A 24,084-nucleotide genomic window follows, 5' to 3' on the forward strand; every position below is an offset into this window, starting at 1 on the left:
AACCTGCATCTCCTGGTTCTCAGTTCATGAGGGTCTCTCCTCCCCAATAGCATCACAAACCTGCACCTGCATATTCATGCAGCCCACACTCACGACGAACGACCTTTTGACTGTTCTGCAGCTGATATGTTTTCCTTTAATGTATCCTGCCGTGCAGGGCAACTATCTGTGCATCGTAGGTGGGAAGTCATTTGTATTATCCAGTATATATCTACTGTATAAGTTGACACTTCAGAGCTTTGGCGACAATGTACATTGCAGATCCATACCAGTACAGACACCTTAATATTAAACACAGTGAGACGCCAAGGAGTCTAATGGTACATATGTATCAAGGCAAAAGTGTAGCAGTTCTGGGGCAAAACAATTGCACCATATGTATCAAAATCATATTGAGTTCAATGGGAATTTTTCCTTTGATACATATGGTGCAGATATTTTGCCCCACTTTTTGTTCCACTTTTGCCTTGATACATAGATCCCTTGGGCATTGTTTAAAAAAAATAATTGCTTGCTGCTTCGTCAAATGCAAACAGCACTTTTACTGGAGCAAACTGTTAGGCCGAGCTCGTGGTGGCGGCGTCGCTACGTGCGCGCACTCGCGTCCATGTGCACTTCCGTGACTCTTACCTGAATGCCTATGGTAGTTCCTCAAGTGCCTGCAGCACTGCGCACGTTGACGCTGCTACATTTTGCAGAGACATTTCAAATTGAGATTTCGGGCTGCAGTCGCGTGACGTCAGCGTCACGTGAGCTGGTTCAGCTAATGAGGACGAACCAGCTCCGTGATGCGTTCGCCACGCCGCCCCACCACGCCCCCGATTGCCTCCCCAATCTCCTGCAGCCTAGCGCACACATTGCTAGGGCTGCAGGAGTGCATACGGTGGTGCGCACGGTAGCGCACGCCCGCGCCGCAACCATGAGATCGGCCTTAGTGAGGGACGTTTGCACTACACTTCAAACCTGTTAAATTTATATTGCACAGAATCAGATAAATCACATAATATGTGCATCGCTCATTTGCTCCAGAACCTCACCTGTATGCCATTACCATATGTGCCTTATGACTGCTCCCTATCTCCTCCTACTGCTCTCTATGGGGGAGATATATACATGTAAACAAAAGTAGTAATAGAAGTTTGTTTTGACACATTACTCCAAGGGTGGCCAACTCCAGTCCTCAAGGGCCACCAACAGGTAAGGTTTTAAGGTTATCCATGCTTCAGCACAGGTGGCTCAATCAATGACTGAGCCACTGATTGAGCCACCAGTGCTGAAGCAGGGATATCCTTAAGGCCGAGTCCATACAAGGACAGGCCGTGCTGAGGCGTGCGGACGCTCAGCGCTGAGCCCCTGCATCCTCAATGAGGATGTCTTGAGAGGGGGCTCGCGCGAGCGTCCGCAGGCGTGCGGAGGCTTTGGAGTTTTCAGCCGAGCGCCAAGCTGTTTTTCAGCGCGCTGTCGGCTGAAAACTTCCAATGAGAGTGGGGCTGCGTCAACGTCACAGCGCCGTGACTTCGGCGCCGTGACGTCGACGTCAGTGCGTCGCGGGCGATTGGCCCAGCGACGTCACTGCCCCGCCTCCCTCAGTCTCCCCCCACCTCCGATCGCGGACGCTGGCTCACCTGTATGTGCGTGGAATCGCACAGCTTCTGCAGGCGAGCCTCAGCGTCCGCGCGGTTCAGCCCGGCTCCCCCCTCTATGGCCCGGGCCTAGGGCTTGACCTGTTGGTGACCCTTGAGGACTGGAGTTGGCAACCTCTGCATTACTGCATGTACTGTTTGCGTTAAATATAAGGTGTTTCTTACATTTTAGGCAAATTATTACCTAGAAAGGTTTACAGAACTTTAGACCTGGACGATTTAAAAAAAATATATGTCAATACAGGATAAAAAAAAAAGTGATGTAGTGTTTGATACGTCTCATTATAATCTGTGCATCATGTAACTCCTCCTATTGACTATACAAATTACAAGCTCAAAACTTGGAGCAAAGATCTTGATACATTGATGGAAAGAGACGCAAGGTGAAAGTGACACAATTTGCACAATCTTGCTTCACATTTACCTTGATACGTCAGCCTCTTTAGCAGCTCCCTAAAACTCGTCAACTCCTTCTAATTTCTCCCTAAGGCCAGGTCCCCAGTGGTCACGGAGTGTGCGCCGCACACATGGTACAGCTTTTCATGCGGCAGGCCCCAGTCGGCGTGTGTGCGTCCGCCTTGGCCAAAAGACAAGATTTTTGTCTTTTGGTGCGGCGGCCGAGCGTTGGCCACGTCACGGTGGCAGTTCAGCCAATGAAGACGAACCAGCCACGTGACGTCATGGCTGCGCCTTCACCACGCCTGCCCGTCGCACGTAGCCAGGAGTCCACCTGGTCGCGCTGCTGCCTGGAATGAGCACCGCCAGGCACCCCGTCGCACACACACTGGGGCCTTAGCTTAATGCCTACTGTTGCTCTATATAACTCGTCCCTACCTGCTCCTGTTGCGTCATATAACCTCTCCCTAACTGCTCCTATTGCTCCTTATAACTCATCTCTACCTTCTCCTATTGCTCCACATAACCCCTCCCTACCCTCTTCTATTGCGCCATATAACCACTCCCTATAACCTCTCTAACCCTATCTTTGTACCATATAACCACTCCCTATAACCTCTCTAACCCTATCTTTGTACCATATAACCACTACCTATTGCTCCTTCCTAACTCCTCCTATTGCGCCATATAATTGTTCCCTATAACTCCTTCCAAATCCCTTCCGTTGCTCCATATAAAACTGCTACCATAACTCCTGTCTAACCCCTTCTATTGCACCATATAACCGCTCCCTCGTTGTTCTCACTTGAAGAATCTACAGCTTAGTTTGTGATCAGGAGGAAAATGATAAAGCAGCAGCTTGATATATAAATACGCTATGAAGTCATCTTCCCATTCACATGAATGGAGCTGAAATCTTCCTGAGCAAGGGGAAGTTGTCTTCACAGCATATTGAAACGGGATCTCGAGACACATCTGTGTTAGATGATCGAGGAACTTTGTATCCCCCTGTAGGAACAGAGGGGGTTAAGGTAGAAAAATGAATGAGATGTGTTCTTGACCCCGGGATTTTTTCAGCCTTGAAGATTATGTGTCTGAGATCATGCAAATGGATTTCAGCTATGCATTCCCCCAATGGAATTAATTTGTTCAAAAGCAAGAAATTCACGTACTCCTCCTTCTCATAATAATGTCCAGATGGCGATATTATCCGGTTTAAATTAAAAGTCTAGGACCATGAACAACAGCTATGCTATGATGATTATTATTATTATTATGTGTAACTCATCACTGACAGAGGCAGCTAAAGGGTTAATAACGCCAGGAATCAGGCCTCTCCTTGAGATATTTAAAAACACAACTTTTTGGCCCTGGTGTGAAAAAACAAAAAGCCACTGTCAAATGAGCCAACGATCAGGTCACACGGGGGACGCGCATGAGCTATACGGCAATTGCGGTCACATACCTCCTCACATTTTTCTCTATCCCAGGTAGAGACTTCTATATTGCTAGAGCAGAGCTGGCCTACTGCAGTCCTCAAGGGCCACCAACCGGTCAGGTTTCCTGGATGTCCCTGCTTCAGCACAGGTGGCTCATTTAGGGGCTCAAGTCGTTCTTGTCGTTGACGGAGCCAATGATTGAGCCACCTGTGCTGAAGCAGGGATATCCTGAAAACCTGACCGGCTGGTGGCCCTTGAGGACTGGAGTAGGCCAGCCCTGCTCTGGAGCTATGTAGCGACGGTTTTGAAATATGCCGTTTTCTCTTCCCCTCTGGTTATACTAAATACAAAGAAATACAATAAAAGCACACCGTGCAGATTTCTAAATGTATTGAATTCTCATTTCGATTTCTATGTAAATGGGTTTTTGCATTTTCATTGGAAATATTTATTCATCTTTGTATATATAAGCTGTGACCATGCAGCAAGCTTAAGCCTATAGGGAACCATGTTAAAAATGGTTTTTGAAGCAAAAAGTGGCACTGTGTGCTCATTTGCATGTCATTTCCCAGAATCCCTTGCTGCAGTGGCAGTGCTGTGTGCTGGGTGATAATGGTGAAAGGCGGGGTTGCAGACCTGCCTAAGACATGCAGATGAGCATACAGTTGTATTTACATTTGTGTATATATATATATATATATATATATATATATATATATATATATATATATATATATAATGTGTCATTTTTATTATTATGCATGCTTTTATTTATTTTTTTGCAAGTCATTTTTACTGTTCTATTTTACACTGATTAACATTACGAGTGGCATTTAAAAAAAAAACAACAGTCTTCCAGAACTCGGGTACATTGGGTTAAAAAGTAACACCAGGTTTACCCAAGAAAGAGGACTCAATTGAAAGCCCTGGGACCTTTTCCCTTCATTGAATTTGGTGCTGTTTCTATGCCAAATTTTTCCTGCAATTTCGCAGTCGAGAGATTTTGACATTGTCGCCAGAATGTCTAGTAACATGCATAATACCACGTGCAGAATGTGTTATAACCAGACACCAAACAAGTGATGGTGGGTAAAAATAGTGACAATAAACGTCCACCATACAGGAAATAAGGGTACCATTAGGGGGTACATTTGCATTTCTCAGACAAGTCGCCAACCCTACCTTTCCCGATTATCTCTTAGCATACAATGCTTCCACTGCAGCCAAGGATTCTGGGTAATGACATACAAATGAGGACTCACAGTGTATCACTCTTTACTTGTCAAATTTAACATGGATCCAGATAAGCTTATGCCTGCTGCATTACACAGCTTTTTTTTTTTATACCACTTGGGTTATAAAAGGGCATATTTTGTTAAAAGAATGGTTTTGCATTCATTAGAGTTAAGAGGTAGGTCAGTGTCTGCAAGGTATTAATAGTTGTTTTTCTTTACTGCATCTAAGTGTTGTTGGCTAGGCTGGTCGTCCTTAGCCTGTGCAGGCCTTTTATGAGGTCTACTCATTAGCATTGGGTGGAGATCTGCAACACTGCTTGTATAACCTTGAGCAGGCAGGAGGTACAGTATAACACAAAACCTCTGGCTTGTACCTCTGCCATTTGTTTTTACATAAGGAGAGTGTCAAGATGGGGGAGACACAGGGCACACATGTCAACTCTTCTGAATAAGTCTGGTGAACTGCTCCGAAGTTTCAATCACACATAGAAGTCACTGCCAGCCCATTAGTTTGATTGTTTGGTTACAGTAATGGCTGCCCTTTCCCCAAATGGGGCCAGCAATGTATTGCTCTGCAAAAATTAGATTGTAAGCTCTTTGGGTCATAATAACAAATATATTTTTGTTTTTGACAGAGACAGAATGCTTTATAACCTCTCAAGCCCATAGCAAACCAGGCTAAAAGTTTGTAATTGTATTGTTTTTCAGACCTAATGTTTGTGGATCCAGGTTCCACTCTTATTGCTGCCCTGGATGGAAAACGTTACCAGGAGGAAATCAGTGTATTGTTCGTAAGTATTACATTTTTTTTGCTATTGAAATGTGGAGTATGTGCTCAATATGTCCACGTATGAAACGTTTTCTCACATTATCTAAACAGATAAATGCATTGCATATTAAAGATTGCAAAACAAACAGCCAAGAGACACTGTCTTGCTTAAAACCCTTTCCCCCCGTAAAGTGAAAGGTTTGTTGTAAATTGTGATACCTTTTAAGTGACTAGCATGAGAGTTCTTTATAGATGAAATTATAGTGTACAGAACTTTCCAAACCTCACAGGCATGTTCTTCACATGCACAGAACTTTCCAAACCTGACAGGCATGTTCTTCACATGCACAGAACTTTCCAAACCTCACAGGTCTGTTCTTCACATGTTAACAGAGCTGTCCAAACCTCACAGGTCTCTTCACGTGTACAGAACTTTCCAAACCTCACAGGTCTCCTCATCAAATGCATCTGTGAGGCTAGTAAATCTCTGTTCACTATAATTATTTCTATGAAGAAATGTCATATTGGACCCTTAAAAGATATCAACACCCTGCAACTAAGCTTCAGGACCATTACAGCTACTAGGGGGCTATGTATACAGCGTCACTATAAGTGATTTTGTCGTAAAAGAGACGCACATAAGAAAAGCAAATAAGTGTGTCTCTCTGCGCCAATGTAAAAACTATTTCATGTGCTGTGTGTGCTTCAACGTTTTATTATTTATTAGACACATTTCTTAGTGCGCCCGTATATATATGAACATAGTTGCTCTGTTGACGCTTCACCAGTCAGCAATGTTTCCCATTAAAAAACAGTGTATCTACCAGATGCAGCATAGCAGCCCCATAATAATATCAGTGCCCAATATAAGTTCGTTTAAGTCAATCAAGTTAATCAGACGCAGCATATGTCACGTCCGTACCATGGAAAAGATCACAGCCTTCCTAAGGGATAAAACAACTCAATGTTCAATAACATGGTAGCCTGGATTAGACATGGAGTGTGGTCCTAGACTGAAGCGGTGTACGAACTCTACGCGGTTCTGTATGATCTCGATATGACCGTTATCTCGATGTAAGTGATCTTTATATGACCGTGATCTCGATATGACCGTGACCTCGATATGACCGTGACCTCGATATGACCGTGATCTCGATATGACCGTGATCTCGATATGACCGTGACCTCGATATGACCGTGATCTCGATGTAAGTGATCTTTATATGACCGTGATCTCGATATGACCGTGATCTCGATATGACCGTGACCTTGATATGACCGTGATCTCGATATGACCGTGACCTCGATATGACCGTGATCTCGATGTAAGTGATCTTTATATGACCGTGATCTCCATATTACCGTGACCTCGATATGACCGTGATCTCGAAAAAAGTGATCTTTATATGACCGTGATCTCGATAATACCGTGACCTCGATATGAGTGATCTCGATATGAGTGATCTCCATATGACCGTGCTGACAGCAGGGTTAATAAAATAGGGTCCAGGTCACGTTGAAGCCGGATATGGAGGGCCCATCTTTCCTTCCCTCCCCTCCCCCCCCCACCACCTCCCTGGTTGCTGAATCCCCTCACTCTCCTCCCCACATTCGTCTTCTTTTACCTATTCTGTGACAGGTGCTCATATTGGCCATATTCAATTGTACAGCACCTCAATGTCTATGATATTGTATCCATATGATCCCACCCCGAGCTCCCTTTTCTGTACCCCATAAAACATTGTGGAACATAAAGTTAAAAAAATAAATAACCTGTGCACCTGAATACTGGTGAGATAGAGATGGAAGAAATGTATATATCTTCTATATTCATGTACACATATTGAATATCTCTTACATTAGTTTGTATTAAGACTTGCAACTTATATAAGACTTATAATGACATTAACATACAGTATGTCGCTAATTATTTTAGGTTATTAAATGATTCTTGAACACTGTACACTCATCAAATTCGAGTCTTCATACAGTACATAGCACCCTATAGCTTAGAACCCCATAAAGATTTTGTTTAGACTTTTCACAAATACTGCTGGAAAAGTAAATCAAATGTAAAACAAAGTTGTCAATTTTTTTCAAAATTAGCGGAAATATTTCTAGCTGCCTTTTTCCTACTTAGAACAACAACACATGAAATTCCAGGTTACAGAACCTGGGGATCACTTTATCGTCTTAAGAAAATGTAAATTGTGGAGAAACCGCTCCCTGTAAACCGTTACAAAATGTAATACTTCCATATTGAAAAAAATATTAATTCTTTAAAACGAGGGGAGAAAAGGAATAAGCAGATGTGCAGGCGAGTATTATTTTAATGACACTGCTCAGAAGAGCAAAGTCTGTTCTTGATCCCGAAAAAGTGATGTCAGGGTTTTAAAGCAGGGTGGTCCTCCGGTGTTGACTGAAAAAAATAATAAAGCCATTCAGAAGAAGAATAGCAGTGGGGTTTTTTTTTTTTAGGGGTAGGGGGGTTACTGCTGAATCATTTAATGTTGTGGCATCTAAGGTCAGTGACATGCAGGGATGTTTGCTAGTTCTCCCCCGAGTTGTTACAAAAATGGCATATGGACTTATTTATATGGGATAGAGCCTTATATGGTAAATGTTTCTCACAAGGGCCCTTGGGGGATTTCCTGTGCTTTGCTTATGCAGGTGGCAGGAGGGCTCTGTAGTCACTGGAGGTTAAAACGACTTGTGCAACCAGTTTGAAGGTGAACTCCCAGTGCTAGAGAAGAGATCAGCTCTGTTCAAATGAGTTGGACTGAAATCTTCTCTAGCAGAGGGAAGCGGCTTCACAGTTTATTGAATGAGAACCTAAGCTAAAGACAACATAATTGCATGAACTGTGTAATTGTAATTTGTAAAAAAAATTAAACCAGTCCCATGCGGCGGACAAAATAAGTCTTAGTGTAATGGATTCAATCACCCAGGGAAATTTCGCTTACTGTGTAAAAAAAAAGGGTCATGTTTCGGTTTTCTTCAGGCCTATTTAATTTTAACCATGTCTGGTAATTATAGTACTTTCCCTTAATCTCCCTGGCTAATGATGGCAGCATAATTAATTAAAACCAAGCAAAAAAGGGAGAAAGGTGTTGATCAACAATGAACCTGTGTATACAGGAGTTTGCAAACCATCTCAACACAAAAGAGATTTGGTAAAGATCATGAATACACCCAAAAGCATTTGGTTACGCTGGAGGTATTTCAAAGTTTAAAAAGTTGTTTAAAATACACTTCCCAATTTGACCTGCCGGCGCTCTTCCTCCCCTGCCTCCGCTCTTCTTCCCCTGCCGCCGCTCTTCCTCCCCTGCCGCCGCTCTTCCTCCCCTGACTCCGCTCTTCCTCCCCTGCCGCCGCTCTTCCTCCCCTGCCGCCGCTCTTCCTCCCCTGCCTCCGCTCTTCCTCCCCTGCCACCGCTCTTCCTCCCCTGCCGCCGCTCTTCCTCCCCTGACTCCGCTCTTCCTCCCCTGCCACCGCTCTTCCTCCCCTGCCGCCGCTCTTCCTCCCCTGCCTCCGCTCTTCCTCCCCTGACTCCGCTCTTCCTCCCCTGACGCCGCTCTTCCTCCCCTGCCGCCGCTCTTCCTCCCCTGCCTCCGCTCTTCCTCCCCTGCCGCCGCTCTTCCTCCCCTGCCGCCGCTCTTCCTCCCCTGACTCCGCTCTTCCTCCCCTGACGCCGCTCTTCCTCCCCTGACACCGCTCTTCCTCCCCTGCCACCACGCTTCCTCCCCTGCCTCCGCTCTTCCTCCCCTGCCGCCGCACTTCCTCCCCTGCCACCGCTCTTCCTCCCCTGCCTCCGCTCTTCCTCCCCTGCCGCCGCTCTTCCTCCCCTGCCGCTGCCGCTCTTCTTCCCCTGCCGCCGCTCTTCCTCCCCTGACTCCGCTCTTCCTCCCCTGACGCCGCTCTTCCTCCCCTGACACCGCTCTTCCTCCCCTGACACCACTCTTCCTCCCCTGACACCGCTCTTCCTCCCCTGACACCGCTCTTCCTCCCCTGACACCGCTCTTCCTCCCCATACGCTGCTCTTCCTCCCCTGACACCGCTCTTCCTCCCCTGAGGCTGCTTTTCCTCCCCTGCCACCGATTTCCCTCCCCTGCCACCGATTTTCCTCCCCTGCCACCGCAATCCAGAAGCTGTTTGTCGTGTTCTCTACAAGAAGGGAACCTCCTAAGCCGTGACAGTTGGGTACACTGTGTAACGTACCTCTCCCTCTTCTCCCTCTCAGCGATTTGCCGGAACTCTTGTGGAGACGGATTCTGTTCCCGGCCCAACATGTGCACCTGTCCCAACGGACAGCTCTCCCCGAACTGCGGTGCTGGCGGAGGTAAGAGGAAGAACACGCTAATGAACATTTATTCCTGTTGCTTGCTGGTGCCACCGTAGCAAGATGCATGACTATATGTTATCAGCAGAGGACACTGTATTAACCTTTTGGGCCTGTAAAGAGACTTAGGGACCTCAACATATACACCTGTCAGATGAAAGGGCTTAAAAAAAGTAGTGGTACTTAAATTGTAAAAAAGCTGTACTATATTCTAGATTTATATAATATCTATGCTCAGAAAGGGAGAGTGGCTTCCTAAAATAAATACATTTTCTCTTGAAGTATAAGCTTGTGTAGTGGTACCTTTTAGTACCATTATTCTTCGACCACTGACTGTGAGGGGAGGGAGAGGGGGATATGATAGAGACTTCCATATACCTCACATGTACAGTTTTAATCAGGTTCTCTCTCTCTCTCCCCCCCCCCCTTCCATCCCCCCTTGGTTCTTCAGATATTTGTCTGTTTCTATGTACCAGTTTTGACACACAAAAAAAATACAGAAATACGTTTTTGCCAGGGGTTACAGATAGAAAGTCGCAATGTCATCTCCCGATGACGTTGCGACTTTGTATTGGCTGCTGGAGGGAGTCTGACTCTATTCTGTTCTTGCCCGGCGTAAAAACCTACCCAGTGCACTGCGGGATCCCGTGAAGTCGGGGACCACATATCAGCATTGCTTCAGATAAGTGCAATACAATAAAAACGGTGAGCAGGTGGGACAGTTGGGTGCTTTAACCACTGCACACATGTACTAAAATACACACATTAACACACTGATGCACACACATAGTGATAACATATTCTAAATAAATACTAATTCATGCACACACTCCGACATGTAACACAAAACACACAGACACACACATGATTACAGACTGATATATATATATATATATATTTATATATATATATATATAGTGAATAGATGAGAATAAGGCACTCCATCAGGTAGATATAGGTGGGTGCAAATCCTATATAAATCAAATAAGCAATACGATACCGTTTGAGCGAATATCAGAGGCAGCACTCCACAAAGTTGTCAAAAAAAGTTTTGTATTTAGTGAGACATAGTAACCATGTCTCACTAAATACAAAACTTTTTTTGACAACTTTGTGGAGTGCTGCCTCTGATATTCGCTCAAACGGTATCGTATTGCTTATATATATATATATATATATATATATATATATTGTGGACATCAGGGCTTGGGCAATTTTATCAGTCAAATACTGTCAAAGAATTAAAAGAATGCCTACAACAGACCTTCCAGGAGGATGAAGGACCTTCCAGGAGGATGAAGGACCTTCCAGGAGGATGAAGGACCTTACAGGAGGATGGAGGACCTTACAAGACTATGAAGGAGCTTACAGGACAAACAAGGAACTTATAGGAGTATAAAGGACCTCACAGGTGGATGAATGACCTTACAGGTAGATAGATGAAGGATCTTACAGGAGTATGAAGAACCTTACAGGAGTTTGAATGACCTCACAGGAGGATGAAAGACCTTACAGGAGTATTAAGGACCTAACAGGATGATGAAGGACTTTACACGAATATGAAGGGCCTTTCAGGACTATGAAGGAATTTACAGGAGTATGAAAGACCTTACAGGAGGATGAAGGACCTTACAGGAGTATGAAAGACCTTACAGGAGGATGAAGGACCTTAAAGGAATATGAAGGACCTTGCAGGACTACGAAGGACCTTATAGGAGTATGAAAGACCTTACAGGAGGATGAAGGACCTTACAGGAGTATGAAGGACCTTGCAGGACTACGAAGGACCTTATAGGAGTATGAAATACCTTACATGAGGATAAGGGAATTTACAGGAGTATGAAGGACCTTACAAGAGTATAAATGACCTTACAAGAGGATGAAGGACCTTACAAGAGGATGAAGGACCTTACAAGAGGATGAAGGACCTTACAAGAGGATGAAGGACCTTACAAGAGGATGAAGGACCTTAAAGGAGTATGAAGCACCTTACAGGAGTATGAAGGACCTTACAGTAGGATAAAGGACCTTAGTATTGCCTGCACTGGCTGATAGATTTTTTTGTGCCGGATTGAGATACAAAAGAAACTACAAATAAGGCCAAAGGGTCAGCAATAGGCAGTAGTATTCTCATCTCCTGATGATGCTGTGGGCTCTCAATTGGCCTCCAAAATGAGACTGACACCGGTGGCCATTTTGTGCCCACCGGACAAGAATATAATCTTGTCTGGCCGAATAGAGACCAAATATCCCTGGAGCTAGTGGGTCCTTAGAGGACCACGGATAAACTTCGCTGCTATAGGTTATTTTAAAATGGTCATATTTATTTGTTCTTAAACGAAGTTTAGGAGAAGCTGCTGGAGAATCTCATTATCAGTGTACAGTGCAACACGTTTATTTTCAGTATATTCCTTATTTTTTTTTTGAGGCTGAAAACTCACTTTTAGGGAGAGTTTTAATTGGAAGTTGTTTAGTGAAACTTGATTTCGCTCTCTCTCAGCCTGGCTTTGGTTTCCCAGTCTGGTCTAATTAAATGAGTGTTTGTTTTGGCATTGCTGATAGTAGCCTCCAGCAAACCCAGAGCGTGCCTTAAAGCGGGATACAGAGAAAAGGGTCCCCATGCACTATCAGGAATGTTAGAAAGCAAAGCTGGAGGGATTTAGCTCATTTGTGTTTTTTGGACAATGGGGGAAAATGCTAACGTTTAAATTTGGCACAAGTTACTCTGTATAAAGGCAAAATATCCAGCCCTTTATTTCTCGGGGCCGTAGTGACTTACTGATTTTATTACATTCTAGCCATTAGGGCAAAGTCTTATTTTAGAATGATTTGTGCTATAAAAAGAGAAAGGCGGAGAGCATTTTTTAAAAGGAAGCTGAATGGTAGTAGTGGTGCTCTCGACATCGCAGCGCCATCACACATAGGACGAGATCCACAAAAGGGGGCTTTACACGCCTTTACTCCCATTCCTATCAATGTGAGCTGAGGCGTGCGAAAGCTTATCACCCTTCTGTGGATCTAGAAAGGGGGTAGCCCCCTCCTCCTCTCTCACTCAATTCCCCCCACCCTCCTCTCACGCAATCCCCCCCTCCCCTTCTTCCTCTCTCACTCAAATTGCCCTCCTCCTCTGGGGAGCTGGGGCCCAGGTGGATGCGGAAGATGGGCCCAACTTTCGGGCAGGCCTACTGCACCGACACACTTTATTCGAGCAAATACCCGGTATGTACCTGGCAGATACCTGGAATGCGCCGCTCCTCACCTCTGACATGCCCCGTTGCATTTGCCTTCCCAGCCTGGGTTCATGCCTGGCTGACGGGCGGCTGATCTGTTAAATGATAATGATTAGGATTTAATAGGCTGCAATGCTTCGCGTGTCTACCAGATGGCATAAATTCATGAATTGTAATGCAGTATATATATATGTAGTGTGCAGTATTGCAGCCAACGGGAATAAAATGCTTCAATCCCTGCCGGAAAATAACTCAATGCACTCGGGCAGAAAACAGTCACAAACCTCAATACACCCGGGTATACCCGAATTCGTGGGACTAGCCGAGCTCGAATAAAGTGTGTCGCCAGTGTAACTTCCGGCGCCAGTCCGATGCACCGACGGTGGGGAAATGGTGGATGCATGTGGAGCATTCCAAATGCCATTTCTGGCCACAAGCTGGCCAGCCCTGATCTAGACCATAGCTGGTTATTCATTAAACTGCGATAGTGTCAATTGGGAAATACCACTCGGAAACTCTTATTGACTACAATGTGCCCCGTTCTGCACTATTATAGTTCAATGAATAACACCCACGTAACATTAATTTCAGCTCCAGGGACTCCCTGCTTCCAGAGATACTTACCGCTGTAGGGGGTGCCGGGAGCAGCTACGTGGAACAAGCGGAATGGCAGCTTTAAAGTCCCGCATCACATGGGCCAAGACGTTTTCCCTTGGGGCTTCCTATTGGCCCGCGTGACCCTGAGATTTAAACCTGCAGAGCCGCTACCGGCCCCCCATATGCAGGTTTGTATCTCGGGGAGCAGTGGGTCTCAGTGGCTGAAATTAACATGGGTCAGCTCTGGAGACCTATTTATTAAAAAAAAACACGTCACCATGATCAGCTGCTTTAAAGCAGCAGTCCAAGCTGCCCGTTTTTATTTTATATTTTTATTTTTTCCCCTTTAATATATGCCTCAATTCAATCCACACAATGATAGGTAATCAGCTAAGTTGCCAATCGATCCGTTCTCCTATGATCGATCAACGAAGATGCGGCTCAGGGGTTCACTAAATGGCTGTCAGTGCAGCAGAAGAGGACCAAAGATGCAAAGTTCTGTGGGGAAGATCATGTGACCAGACAGTCCCTAGATACAATTGGTGCACTGCTAGAGAGAGGGCAGGGCTCAAAAAGGGGTGTGCCAGAGCCTGTTTCGGAAGGAGATGTGACTTTGTAAATGGTTGCTATAGAAACAAAAATGCTTGTTACATTAGCATACATCAAAAATGTAATATACAGATGGTACATGACTCCTGCCAGACTGCACTCTTTTCTCCCAGGGGTCTCCCCACTATGCTGGCGTGGTTGTGGCGAAGTTGGGGATATTCTGCATATATTCTGGTCATGTCCCAAAATCCAACAAACTTGGACAGAAGTGTTCACCTTAATACACAAGATCCTAGATATCACTGTCCCACATGACCCAGTATATATATTGTTAGGCAAGCCAATAGCCAATATTCCCCGAAAAAAAGCTAGAGTACTAACCCAAATGTTAAATGCTACACGGTGTACAATTGCCAAAAATTGGAAACAACCTGCCCCCCCATCCTTAAACCAAATAAACAATAAAATTTGGCATATAGTTTATATGGAAAAACTCTCAGCCTATCTGAATGGCTCGACCTCACAATTCTCTGAGATTTGGGCTCCTTGGTTTCGCCATGCAGGTATATCCCCATACATAGATTAGAATACTTGGAACAGAGTGATATATGTGACAGTTAAATTGTTGTGTACAATGCTATATTTTTACAAATGCTATCCCTTCCCCCCCCTCCCCTATCCCCCCTTTTATATGTTATATGTTTTGTTAATTTTTCTTTTGTATGAAAAAAAATGTTTAATAAAAATTTAAGTAAAAAAAAAAAAAAAAAAAAAATGTAATTCAGAGTGGTTTAAAAAAATGTTACAAAGTATTTTATTATATTACAGAACTGATTTATTAAAAAAGGCACATGTAGGATATTGGTTGGTCTGCAGCTTTAAGGAATTATATCTGTGTGATTTGCGTATTGTTTTAAACCAAAATCTTAGTATATACTTGGGAGGGGTTTGCATAGGCAAAGCTCGCTCTCTCTCTTTCTCTCGGAAAAATGGTTTCAGATATGGAGGATTTTTGGGACATAATAAAAGGCAGAAAGAGAGGTGCAGAGAGATGCAGACTGTGATGCATCTCATTATAATCTGTGCAGCATGTAACTCCTCCCCAACCTCTCATGGACAGACATGAACAGACACACCACAAGGTGCAAGCTGGGGCAGGCCAGGCACAATTACAGCAAAATGCTTTTGTAAAATGTTGCAGGGTGAAAACGCCCTGGTTTTGCTCCAAAATTGCTTTGATACATAGACCCCTTAGACATTAAGTAAAGATCGTAAATAATCAAATTGTTTATTTATTATTTATTTATTTGGTTAACATGGAAACCTTATGCTTTTCTGCTTTAAAAAAAAAGGAACAAATCATCAACATTTAACCAATTAAACGCTCGCTCGCACACACTTATATAGTTCATTTGTAAGGAGGTGATTAACCAATTAAATCAGCATTGATCTTTTGGTCAGTTTGGACCTACATAGGACTGACTCCCATTAAATATGTAACTTTGATGCTATGTGAGACGGAGTCTTTTAGCTATTAAACATGTCTCCATCATTACTGCAGTGTAGGACAATGTTGTGCTACTTGGGAATAACACTCTGGCCCATTAAACATGTCACTGTCATTAGGTCCCTTTGGTCCTATGTGAGACTGACACTTTTAGTGTTACAGTTTTGGATGGAGAATTTACACTTATTTGGCTGCTGCGTTTTTTAGCTAAATTCTCCTCCCTCCGAAATCTCACTAAATTTAACATGCAATAGTTTGAAATAGGTGTTTCAATAAGCCCTGCCACGTACTTCCATAGTAACCCAGTATTTACACAGGAACATAGCAACACTGCATTGGGTCTGTAACATATTGTTTAGAGAGGGAGTGAAAAAAAGGACCCTGAGCCAAGTATATGAAAATTGCCATTTTTCTTCGGTCTATGGCCAATATTCACTAAATATTCACCTTGATGCGGAGCATCGTACACCATCCGCCGTTAACTGCCATTATTGACTTGAATTGCAGTTAACGCCGGATCGGGGTACGATAACCTGCTTCGCAGCTTAGTGAACCCGGTCTATGTATTTTATCTGAAATAAATAAGCTATGAATATGAATTCATATGTGCCACTTACTAATAAATAAGATATGAATGCATAAGTGCCACTTGACCACCTGGAGTTCTGTTCTTCGTCTTTTTAATTGTGGCAAAGATTAAATATAGTTTAATTAACTTATCAAGTGAATCAGCTTCTTAAAATAAATGAAATCACCCTAAAGTAAAGCTTTTTTATTTAGCGTGAAAAATGTATTATTTTCTTCGGGCCCCCTGCGATATTCATTCTTATCAGAACCTTATACAGTGCCGCACTCCTATCTGTTAAATGAGTTACTGTATGTCACCATAGTTTAATTACTTTACACACCTAGAACAAAAGGCAGAACAGTGAGGAATTATATTTTACTCAAAGACGCAAACAGTCTTATCACAAAAGAGATTAGGTAAAGATTGAAACAAAGTATCCAAAGCATTTGTTTGCTCTAAATAAAATTGACAGTTGATTTCACCCAATGCGTAAGCTTATCTTATTTATTTTTTAAAGCAAAGTGCTAATTTCTTACATTTATCTTATTAAATTTGCCACTGCCATCCGTTCATATTAGTCCTGGGAGGGTGTGACCCTTTTTGAACATTAAGAGTCAAAAATCGTTGTAGTTGGGTATACTGGCGCAAACAAATGATATGCACATTATGCACAAATATAAATCGTGTGTACTAAAAAAACAGTATCTGTGCAACAACAACAAAATGGTTGAACCTGCGTCACAATCATCCGCCAAGCAGAACCCAGCATAGATCCGTAAAAGTCTGTTTATATTGTCAGCCACTTAAAGGGCTTCTAATTCTGCGTTATGTATCTCATCAAGATACATTTTTTTGGTGCAGCACTGAAGTTTTCAATATGTACATTTACAAAATGTCATAGTTGCACGGCATGGCTATTATAAGAAATATTTATGTATTATTCGAGTCACTTCAATCAGCAAAACTATAAGTCATATGTAAGAAGTGACATGAGGACCTACATACATACCACGCACATTTTTATTGAGGTCTGGATTACTTTGTAGCAGTACAGTGATGACACACAGAACCGTTTCAAAGCACCTGTTAATGAAGCAATCCAAGCAATTTCCTGCATGTGTTTCTTTAAATAAGTCAGTTCTGTAGTATTAGATAATACGTACTACCCTTTTTTATTGTAAAATTCAACTCTTTATGCCAGTTTTGATGTGTTTTAATATACTGAGAATCCTTTGATTTCTGTAGCAGGGTTTATTTAACCTCCCCAGCAGTGCAAGATCTTTATAACACTTTCCTGTTTGTGATAATTTGTTGCCAATTTTCTCAGCCATTTGAGCTGCAAACTGTAACATGTAATGTTACCCTAGTAATATAAGAATACATTGTAGCTGCTGACTTGCACTGACAGAAGGATTCATTTGAAATTGAAAGGCAGCTATTTAGTGAACCCTGGGAACATGATCTTTGCTGATCGATCACGAGAGACCCAATTGATCAGCAGTTTAGGTGATTAGTTTTCAATAAAAGGTATTCAAAGGTTACACATATTAAAAAAAAAAAAAAAAAATTACATTTGTATTTTTTTAATATAAGCTGCTTGGATTGCCTTTTTAATACATAAGCCCCAATAGATTTCAGATTTTGGTTATATAAAAAAAAGAAAGGCACAAATCACCCAGATGTGACCCATTAAAGATGTCACTGTCATTGGTACAGTAACCGAGCAATGTGTTGCAGGCCCGTCTGGCTCTGAAAGGATTACTTTTTTTGGATACCGTGAGACACACAGGGAGGTTAAAGGTCAGATGGGACTGTCAACTGGCTTTTAAACCAGGTTCTGGGAGCAAAGGGGTTAAACCGATTGAATCAGGAACAGTTTGGCTCATGTTGATTCCACGCACACTATCCAGCTTTAAAAAAAATAATATATATATATATTTTGGAACATTAAAAAAGGAGATTATTTTAGTCCTAGAAAAAGTCTGCAGCTGAAGAAACAACCTGTTCTTAACCCTCGGGGAACTTTTTTTTCCTTCTTCTTTCAAACCTGATGTTCTTTTTCCGCTGACAGTTGACCTTGGGAGTTCCTAGTAGTGAAAGATTTCATGGCATTTTCTTCTTATCCCCAAATCCTCCTTCACTGTGATGTTTTTGCTCAATGAGTTTGGCTGTCTCTATAAATCAGACAGACATTCACTTTTCTTTGTCAATGAAAGGCCATTCCTTCCTAAATGAACCCAATGGCAGGAACACCTGTAAGGAGTTACATAAATCAGACACTTCGGGGGCTTTTCATTAAACAGCGATGGTTCCAGCCGGGGCCACCATCGCAGGGAAATTGCGAGCGAAATTAATTAATGGGAATTTCCGAGCGAAATTTTATGAATAAGCCCCATAGATATATTTTTTGAAGAAGGGTGTGATCTCCTCTGGCTGCGCCCTTTGTCTGATATCACTAGTGTTTAACAGGAGTTTGCACTCCCCCTTGGCTCTAACAGGGACAGGGACAGGGTGGACTGGAGGTTGCATAAATACTTGATTGACATCCTCTACCCCCATTCAGAGGCCCAAATGAAAATACATTTAATTTGAATTGGCAAAGAAAAAAAAACCCAGCCACATAGTTGCTGTACTTCATTTTTATGTAGTTTGTTTTATTGCATAAAGTTACACGCTGTGAGTGTGTATTTGCATGTCATTACCCAGAATCCCTGGCTGCAGTGGAAGTGGTAATTTTTTTTTTTACATGCTAACTGGTATTGACCCTTTAGTGTTACCTTGTGATCTCAGCAGTCAGCATACTGTGGACCCTTGAGACCACAAATGGTGGTAGTGGATAGGCAAGTTAGACAACTTCTTAGGTCCACAAGAAACCCATTGGGTTATATTTATACTGAAATATTACAATTATTATTCCAAAATGATGCAGTTGATGATTAGCTTTAGTACCCTGCATTATCACTGCCTTGGGCCCTTGGGCCTTGGGCCCTTCGAGTTTGACAATAGAGGGTTAACCATGTAACGAAATTATCATTGTGGGACAAAGATGATACTTTCACCAATTTGTTTTCTCTGATAAATATGGTGCTGGTTTCACCTTAGTTTTGGAGCCGGAAAAGGGGTGCAAAACAATTGCACTAATGTGGACCTATACAACCCCTGCAAAAGTCATAGAAACAAAAAAATGGCGGATAAGAAGTATTAGGCTCATCTATTCTGCCCATTGTCCTATCACCTCTCAAGCCTTAGACGCTACTAGACTATATTATTCTTTGTTTTCTGTCATAATTAAGATTGCGTTATGTCCAGTGCAAGCATTTTTTAAATTTCCTTACTGTATTAGCCTCTATCAATGCTGTTGGGAGGCTCGTCCACAAATTCACATTTCCCCGTAACCTGCCACCTTCCAGCTTCAGAGCATGGCTTCCTGTTCCAGCCCTGAAATATGCTTCCCTCCTGTTCCTTGTTAAAACCCTTCATACAGTAAGTATAGTTGAAAGTTTCTATCATACCCCCCTCTCCCTTCTCTCCTCCAAGCTGTACATAGTAAGGCAATTTAGTCTTTCTTGATAAGTTTCATGATGTACAGTAGAACAGGGATGCTCAACTCCAGTCCCCAAGCCCACCCTACAGGTTAGGTTTTCAGGATACCCCACATTCAGCACAGGTGGCTCTGATTGAGCCACCTGTTCCGAAGGCATTGACTGATTTAGCCACCTGTGCTGAAGCTGGTACTGATTGAGCCACCTGTGCTGAAGCAGGGATATCTTAAAAACCTGACCTGTTGAAGGGGCTTGAGCATCCCTGATGTAGCCCATGCACAATTTTAGTAGCAATTCTTTGCAGTCTCTTATTGTTTTATTTGCATATAAATTCACAGACCACTTCAAAATAGCAATTCCTCTCCCGACATCACTGCTTTTTTTTTTCTTTCCCTTAACATAGGTGATTAGCAGAGGGTCCCGGTGCTGAACAGTGTTAATTTCAGCTAGGGAAACGCTAGCACAGGTACTTTCTGGGTTGTTTAAATCCCTAGCGTCACGCAGGCCATTAGAAAGTCACAGTGGATGATGTTGCAGCTTCCTTTTGGGTCGTGTAGCGAAGGAGATTTGAACCGCCATTTTACATACTTGAATCTCGCCAACTAGGGGTCCCTGAAGCTTTCCAGCTATGTACAAAAATCTATTCTTGGACACTAAAGGTTCACAATATGGCAAACATTTGCTCTTGTAAAAGAACAAAAGGAAAACAACACTACTTCTACTATCACAAAATGTTCTTGGGGCATTTTTTCCTCTCTCCCTCATCACTGACACAATAAAACAATACCAAAACCACATTTTAATTGAAAACACTAGAGCTGCGTTGGTTTGAAAACCGCATCTAAAAAATCAACCGCGAGAAAAAAAGTGAGCAAAATTTTCCAAAACAACAAGTTACGTAAACAAACAGCAGTGAAATTCCTACACTTGTGCTAACTAGTTGCAGCAATGAGGTCAAATGCACACATTTAATGGGACACTTCTACAAAGCAGGTACCAAATAAAGAATAATTCAAACACATCCTCCAATGTTTGGCACATGAAAACAGGTACACTTTATTGTTGGATAGTGGTGCTCTCAGCCAAGTGACCCCACTGAAGGAGGCACAATAACATGGACAATTTGCTATCTGCAAAGATATTATCAATAAAATATGTGTATTTATGGATTTATTTGTCTATACTTATATACACACACAAACTAAGTGGTATCAAATTCCCCCCACACCAGCTACTTAACAGATAAGTCATCAATCTCCCAGCTGCTTTAATTAGCTGAAGGTCCAGACTCCAGAGGGTCAGCCACTAGCAGAAATAGGTACAATAGGTTCAGCTACAAATTAATTTAAAGATACAGGTCATAAAAGCAAAACAGTACCTGCTAAATAGGTACAGTTGCAGGGTATATTATCAGTGTGACTGGTTTCCTTAGAAATACAGTATGTCTTAAGATTTTGTGTCGGGGTGTAGTCACTAGCCAGCTTCACAGTGTAAAGCCAGTACCCAGCCTCACACTGATGAGACCCCAAAGGTAGTAAAGCTGTCTGTGAGTAGGGTTACTGGCCATGCACTTCTTTAACCCAGGCTGTGCTGAAATAGCTGTGTTATACGGCAGGCATAAGCTTATCCATGTTAAAAAAGACAAGAAGTAAAAGGTGACACTGTGTGCGCATTTGCATGTAATTCCCAGAATCCCTGGCTGCAGTGGAAACATTGTATGCTAAGAAATAATAGGGTGAAAGTAGGGTTCCAGATCTGTCTTAGGGCTGTTAAATACTGCATGCGAACGCGCGTGCCGCATGCTTTTCCTGTCTATAGAGCCGGGAGCTGCAGGTAATGTATATGTGTGTACATACACAACGGTGAAAAATGCGGCGCGCTCGAAAAGTCGGTGGGGAGGTATGTTATTTATAAATTATCAGACCGTCATGTAATTGTTTCTATATTTCACTCCACGTATGCACCAATTTGCACCATTTCATATTCTATTTCGTAAAAAATTCTGGGGAGGGGTTTGGGGATTGAGCGCCCTCTTAGCATTTTTAACGAAATAGAATATGAAATATTGTAAATTGGTGCATACGTGGAGTGAAATATAGAAAAAAATTACATAATGGATCAGATAATTCATAAATAACATACCTACATCATACATGGCGAGCTGTACTGATATTAATGCTTCTCTCCCACTACTTCCAAGATTGTTGCAACCCCCCTCCTCCTCCTCTCACACCACCACCCCCCTCTTCCTCACCTTCACCCCCCATCCCTCACCTTGACCCCCCCCCACCCTCCTCCCCTTCACTAACTGGCCATGCAACAAGTAGGGTGTGTAAATCTGCTGACCTTGTCTTTAGGGGGAAGCAAGCAAGATTGACAATCCGGTTTGTAAATGAAACCATGATGTGCCCCTGGCTTTATTCATTGCATGCTCTGCTGGGGTTAGCAACAACTATATTTTTACAGCTCTCTTCTGTATCTCACATAACATTCCTGCGGTCAGAGGATAAATCACAGCTCAGTTAGTAACTGATAACATAAAGGAATTCAGCGGTATATACCTCCTGTGTCTTGGCTGTCTCCAGCCACCATAAGGGGAGAGAAACAACATAGGCATCTGTCTTAGAATGGGAATTCCCAGTGCATGGGATGACAAGTACCCATCCTAACTGCTATAAGAGGATGCTCATGCAGTGACAAATTATCCTCTGCTTTACTGGTTGAAGCAAGATTTCTAAGGCTGCGTCCATGGTAATTTCAGCCGTGCGGGGGGGTGTCTAGGGGCGTTCCAGACATCACGGAGCTGGTTCACCTTCATTGGGTGAATCGCTCATGTGACCGGCCTGTTGCGCCAAGAAATCCGTTTCAACTGATTTCTTGCGCAACGCGCGCACCCTCCCGCTTCTGCGTGCCCGCACGCCGCATAGACGCGAACACTGCCTTAAGCCAGTCTGTTCACTCAGCGTGCGGACGCATCCATGCGATCTGCCATACTATGGACGCAGCCTAAGTGGTCAGTCCCTCCTAAGATACAAGTGAAGTAAGGACCATATGTAGCAAATATTAATTAAAATATACATTTAAATAAATGTAACAAGACCTAAAGCAGCAATCCCAACTGCTCCTATTTTGTGTGATCCCACCCTTTCCCACTCCTTTTTTAGGTTTGAAACAGTGGGTCTCCGGAGCTGAACCGCATTGATTTCAGCTCCGGGAACCCCCTGCTTCCTGAGAGCCGGACCTCCACAGTGTGTGCTGGTAGCAGCCCCGGGAACCCCCTGCTTCCTGAGAGCCGGACCCCCACAGTGTGTGATGGTAGCAGCCCCGGGAACCCCCGGCTTCCTGAGAGCCGGACCTCCACAGTGTGTGCTGGTAGCAGCCCCGGGAACCCCCTGCTTCCTGAGAGCCGGACCTCCACAGTGTGTGCTGGTAGCAGCCCCGGGAACCCCCTGCTTCCTGAGAGCCGGACCTCCACAGTGTGTGCTGGTAGCAGCCCCGGGAACCCCCTGCTTCCTGAGAGCCGGACCTCCACAGTGTGTGCTGGTAGCAGCCCCGGGAACCCCCTGCTTCCTGAGAGCCGGACCCCCACAGTGTGTGCTGGTAGCAGCTCTGGGAACCTCCTGCTTCCTGAGAGCCAGACCCCCACAGTGTGTGCTGGTAGCAGCCCCGGGAACCCCCTGCTTCCTGAGAGCCGGACCTCCACAGTGTGTGCTGGTAGCAGCCCCGGGAACCCCCTTGTTCCTGAGAGCCGGACCTCCACAGTGTGTGCTGGTAGCAGCCCCGGGAACCCCCTGCTTCCTGAGAGCCGGACCCCCACAGTGTGTGCTGGTAGCAGCCCCGGGAACCCCCTGCTTCCTGAGAGCCGGACCCCCACAGTGTGTGCTGGTAGCAGCCCCGGGAACCCCCTGCTTCCTGAGAGCCGGACCCCCACAGTGTGTGCTGGTAGCAGCCCCGGGAACCCCCTGCTTCCTGAGAGCCGGACCTCCACAGTGTGTGCTGGTAGCAGCCCCGGGAACCCCCTGCTTCCTGAGAGCCGGACCCCCACAGTGTGTGCTGGTAGCAGCCCCGGGAACCCCCTGCTTCCTGAGAGCCGGACCCCCACAGTGTGTGCTGGTAGCAGCCCCGGGAACCCCCTGCTTCCTGAGAGCCGGACCTCCACAGTGTGTGCTGGTAGCAGCCCCGGGAACCCCCTGCTTCCTGAGAGCCGGACCTCCACAGTGTGTGCTGGTAGCAGCCCCGGGAACCCCCTGCTTCCTGAGAGCCGGACCCC

General features: G+C 44.1%; 1 protein-coding gene across 1 annotated transcript in view; it reads left to right on the forward strand.

Annotated features, from left to right (window-relative positions):
- FBN3 (fibrillin 3) overlaps positions 1-24,084 on the forward strand; it is a 181,428-nt gene that overhangs the window by 33,560 nt on the left and 123,784 nt on the right. The window contains exons 3-4 of the mRNA XM_075611661.1: positions 5,422-5,504; positions 9,723-9,821. Of these exons, the coding sequence (XP_075467776.1) occupies positions 5,422-5,504; positions 9,723-9,821 (182 nt within the window). The remainder of the gene's footprint in view (positions 1-5,421; positions 5,505-9,722; positions 9,822-24,084) is intronic.

Source organism: Ascaphus truei, chromosome 8 (genome assembly GCF_040206685.1).
Source record: "Ascaphus truei isolate aAscTru1 chromosome 8, aAscTru1.hap1, whole genome shotgun sequence".
Lineage (NCBI taxonomy): Eukaryota > Metazoa > Chordata > Amphibia > Anura > Ascaphidae > Ascaphus > Ascaphus truei.